The 4699-nt window shown below is 58.9% G+C and overlaps 1 protein-coding gene across 1 annotated transcript; it reads right to left on the minus strand.

Moving 5' to 3' along the window:
• Nucleotides 1–734: 734 nt before the first annotated feature.
• Ccdc194 (coiled-coil domain containing 194) lies at nucleotides 735–4071 on the minus strand. The gene is made up of 4 exons (XM_059244394.1): nucleotides 3745–4071; nucleotides 2162–2258; nucleotides 1242–1374; nucleotides 735–882 (listed from the first exon to the last, which is right to left on the minus strand). Exons 1-4 carry the CDS (start codon nucleotides 4069–4071, stop codon nucleotides 735–737), a joined length of 705 nt encoding a protein of 234 aa, XP_059100377.1.
• Between the last annotated feature and the right edge of the window lie 628 nt (nucleotides 4072–4699).

Genomic DNA, 4699 nt, shown 5'->3' on the forward strand with positions numbered 1-4699 from the left:
TTAAACGTGAATTTTAAGACTCACAAACAACGTGAAATTAAGCACACATTAGATTGTTGAGCAGGGTGAGGTGGTGCGGGCCTTTAATCCCAGCCCTGGGGGAGGGGAGTATCAGGAGGTCCAGGGCAGCCTAGGCTATACAGATAGTGTGAGGTCAGCCTGGGCTACATGAGACCCATTTGAAGGGGAAAGAGAGAAAGAAATGAAGATAGAGAGGGAAAGTGGGGGAGGGAGAGTCGGGAAGGGAGGTGGGGGGAGAACTGTCGATCTTCCAGTGATTCTTTGGAGCCCAGAGAGAACCCCTGCCCCCATGTGACCGAGACAGCTCCCCTTTTTACGTCCTGCGCTGTCTTTTCTTGTCTCCTGGGCATCTCCTCCAGAACAGGGTCACTTTCTAGGCCCCAGGCATCCTCCTCACCTTGGCCCTGATCCTCACGGCTTCTTAGAATTTGTAAACCTTCCCACTCCGTGCTCTGGTGAGTTCTGTGTGCTCCTAAAGGGTGAGCCTCTTGACCACGGGATGAAGGTCCCATCGCGGTTACCAGGGACATCGGGCCTGACCAAGTGAGGCGGTTTCCCTGTGTAATGATGGCCTAGTACCGTGTGCTCCTAGAGAGGAGGACTGCGTCTTTCTGTGTGCCGCCACCTAGGCAGTCGTGGGTGGAAAGCCGCGCGTGGACGCTGTGGGTCACGCCTCTCACCCACGCTGTCAGTCCTGGCCCGATGCTCCCATCCTACTGGGGGTCACGAGGTGGCCTCCGGCAGCCCTTAGTGGGTCCAGACCTCGGGTGGGAGCGGATGCTGGGTTTGGACCTGGATCCTGAGCGGGGGCGGGGGCGCGGTCCTCTGCGCAGGTTGCGGAGCTCGGCCTCCAGGGCGGAACTGCAGAAAGGAGGGGACGGTCAGCGCCGACGCCCGACACCGTGTCCGTGCGGGGACCCTGCACGGTCCCCATTCTCTTCCAGACTCTGACGTACTACAGACCCCTCCCCGGGGACTCGGGCCCCTCTCCCTGGAGCCCCACATCGATTCCCCAACTGGCACCTTCAACCCGGGGACCCCTACCCCCAGACAACCTACCCCCCTCACCATCCTGAGCTATTTCCAACTTCACCTGGCCATGCTTCCCTCCCCACCTGCAGAGGCCGGAGTCCCCAAGCCACGCCTAAAGAACTACACTCTACATAGTCATTGGCCAGCGGCCTTGTCCGTCCGCGCCCGCGACCCGCCCTTTAACTCACTTGCGCTCCCTCAGCGCCACCTCGCGGCCAACGCAAGCTTCGCCGTCTGCCTCTGCTGCGCCTGCGCGCTGCAGCGCCTCTGCCAGCTGTTGCTTGGACTCCGTGGCTGCCGCCTCCCAGCGCTCCAGGGCTTCTACGGGGGACAAGGGGACAGAGCGCGCCGTGTGCATGCTCGAATTAAAATGCGCGTGACTAAACTGGGCGGTGGTGGCTCACGCCTGCAATCCCAGCACTCAGGAGGCAGAGGCAGGCGGGTCTCTGAGTTCGAGGCCAGCCTGGGCTACAGAGTGAGTTCCGGGACAATCAGGGCTACACAGAGAAACCCTGACTCGAAAAAAAAAAAAAAAGATGGAATGTACATGACTTTCCATCTTCGTCATCGTTGTTGCTTTAATGCTATTATTGCTTTTGAGACAAGGTCTCATGTAGCCCAGGCTGGCCTCAGATTTACTGAGAGACTAACTGACTCTAAACTCTCAAGTCCTGCCCCCGGAGGGTGGGATAACAAGCATCCACCATCACATACCAACCTTTGTTGTTGTTTTTGGTTTGTTTGTTTGTTTGAAGACTGGGTCTCACTGTGCAGCCCGAGTTGACCTCAAACTCACAGATATCCTCCTGTGTCAGCCTCCCGGGTCCTGGGGTGACAGGTGTGCACCACCAGGCCTGGTTTATGCGTGCTGGGGATGGAGCCCAAGCTCTCTACCTTGCCAAGCCACAGACAGACTGACTGGTCTGTATTATTTTCGAGTCTTTTGCGGGCCTGTTTCTGTTTTCTTGCCCTTATAGGTTGTACTAAGTCCTTTTAATGTCTTTTTAGAGGTGTGCACGGCAATTGCAGGCCCGTGACTGTGCGTTTCTAGGGCCCTCCTCCCGCCTCTAACCCCCTCCTCCGGCCTCCCCTCCCCCAGCCCACCTACCTATCAGTTCCCCGTTCTCCAGGCCCATCTGCGCGCCTCGGACTTTGGCCTCATCCACCTCAATCTTCAGGGTCTTCAGCTGGGTCTGAAGCCGGCTCTGCAGACAGCCGTGCGGGAGGGAGAAAGGGACAAAGTGGGGAGCTCAGTGAACCCCAAACTCTGCACGGTAGAGAATGCTTGGTTCTGTGAACTCCATCTAGGACTTGCCGCCGGCTCAGGCAGATCTGATGGGTGACAATGCCTGGTTTTCTGAGGCTCACGTTTGTCCCTCGTGCAAAACGGACCTGGCTGAGCTGGGCAGGGTCAGAACTCACACCTGAGGACAGGCAGCTTTGACCTCCCTCGCCTCAGGCCCTTCATCTGGGAAGGCGGGGAGCGCACAGGGGCGTTCTGACTTTTCAGTGTTGGGATTAGAGCCACGACGTTTTGCACCTCAATCTGGCCTCAAAGCTGTGGTCTTCCTGCCTCAGCTTGCCAGGACATTTAGATTTTTAAAACACAGATGTCAGCTGGACCTGGCAGGATATTCCCATCATCCCAGCGCTTGGGAGGTGGACGGAGAAGGATCAGAAGTTCCAGCCAGGCATGGCCACAGCCTGAGTTCCAGGACATACTGGGCATCTGAGGCAGATCCTGTCTCAAAATTAAAAGTGAAAAGAGGACTAGGGACGTGGATCAGGGTAGAGCCCTGCCTAGAACCCCACAGTGAGAGGCTGGGGGCGTGGCTCAGGGGTGGAGCCCCGCCTAGAATCCCCAGTGAGGGGCTGGGGGCGTGGCTCAGGGGTGGAGCCCTATCTAGAATCCCCAGTGAGGGGATGGGGGCGTGGCTCAGGGGTGGAGCCTAGAACCCCCCAGGGAGGGACTGGGGCGTGGTCAGGGGTGGAGCCTAGAACCCCCAGGGAGGGACTGGGGGCGTGGCTCAGGGGTGGAGCCCCGCCTAGAACCCCCCAGTGAGGGGCTGGGGCGTGGCTCAGGGGTGGAGCCCCAGCCTAGCAGTAGTTAAGTCTTGCGTTTCCTGTACAGGTCAGTGTCCACCAAAATTAGATGTTCAAACTGTGCTGGGTCAGACATAGAAAGGTTCCCAGCCATTGTTTAATAAACTACATCGCTAGGTTTGGGAGTGTTTCCTTTTGTGATGGGGCTTCCTGCACCCAGGCTGCCCTCCACCTCTTCATGCTCCTGAGGAACAGTTTGAATTCCTGACCTCCCTGCCTCTGCCTCCCTCGTGTGTGACACCATACTGTCACTCCATTTTGTGAGGCTTTGGGGTCAAGAGAGTTAAGAGTCTGAGGGGGTGGTCCCCGGAAAAGGGAGGTCCCGCTGGTACCACCCCAAGAGGCCAACTTTAGTCTCCTAATTACAGGTGATGTAAGTGTCCCTCTCTCAAAATAAGACTGCTGGAGCCTGGAGTGGGGGTGAGGCGGCACAGAGGGTCGAGACAGGGTCTCTCATGGCGTCATGGGTCAGAAGTTAGGCTCCGAGAGGCATTTTAGAAGACAGGAGAGCCGGGCTGTCCTGCGCTTCCCCTCCATCCTTTGGAGAGTCGGGGACAAGCAGGATCTCTGGCTTTCCCCTGCCCCTACCTGGCGGTCCTTGCAGGCTTTGAGCGCCGCCTCCAGCTCCCTCCTGTCGCCCTCGGCGCGCTGCAGCTCCCCGGCCAGGCTCTCCCGGCGCTGCTCAGCCTCGGCCAGCCGCCGCCGAAGTTCTTCGACCTCGGGCGCCGAGTCTGGGGGCCACACCGTGGCGTTCACCTGCTCGGGCTCAGGGCAGCGGGGGCCCCGGGCCGTCGAGGCCGCTAGGTTCCAGGCCACCAGTGCCCCTCCGGCCGCGGCTGCCGCCAGAAACACCGCAGCCCCGCACAGGGCCAGCAGTCGCCACGCGCGTCCCGGCTCCGGGCCCGGCTCTGCCATCCCACCGTGGCTCTGACCCTAGACGGGCCACCAGCATTTAATTGGCACCCTGGGGTTCCGGGGACACCCACGGTCCCGCCCCGCCCGGCGGTGGCTTCCCGAGGGATGGGGAGGGGTGCACAGGACCTGTCGGCTCTGAGCACTCTAGGAAAGACCGAGAGCCTTTTCACCAGACCCTTCAGAGCCTCAGTTTCCCCTGAACTCAGTAACTGCAGAGAGTCAGGAGCCCACGGAGGGTCGGGGGGGGGGGGGGGGCTCAAAAGACCAAATATGGTTGGGAAGCTCTGTAGTGCCAGGTGAGCACATTCTGTTAACAGGGAAACTGAGGCTGGAAGATGGGAGGGGGTCTCCACGCTGTCTGTGCTCGGACCCATGTGGACAGTCTTTCCGTGAGAGTGGGGTTCAAGGTTCTTACAAAAAGATTTTTTTATGTTTTTATTACATTTTATTTATTGTGTGTGTGCACCGGAGGAATGAAGGGTCTGTCCAGGTCACAGGACGACTTGTCTCTCTTTCCAGCTTGTAGGTCCGGGGCACCTGAAGTCGTCAGACACCCAGGTTCCTCCTGCATTTTACCGGAGTCTCCTTCCCTGCCTGCCCCCCACATTCCAACTGAGCCCCTAACAAG

The sequence above is a fragment of the Peromyscus eremicus genome, chromosome 17 (genome assembly GCF_949786415.1).
Source record: "Peromyscus eremicus chromosome 17, PerEre_H2_v1, whole genome shotgun sequence".
Taxonomy (NCBI): domain Eukaryota; kingdom Metazoa; phylum Chordata; class Mammalia; order Rodentia; family Cricetidae; genus Peromyscus; species Peromyscus eremicus.

What these genes read in the sequence shown, in the direction of transcription:
- Ccdc194 (XM_059244394.1), bottom strand. Translation starts at nt 4,071, where the DNA reads ATGGCAGAGCCGGGCCCGGAGCCGGGACGCGCGTGGCGACTGCTGGCC. An exon ending in AAGCCTGCAAGGACCGCCAG is followed by an intron (nt 2,259 to 3,744) that starts GTAGGGGCAGGG and finishes GGCTGTCTGCAG; the next exon opens with AGCCGGCTTCAGACCCAGCT. An exon ending in GGAGAACGGGGAACTGATAG is followed by an intron (nt 1,375 to 2,161) that starts GTAGGTGGGCTG and finishes TGTCCCCCGTAG; the next exon opens with AAGCCCTGGAGCGCTGGGAG.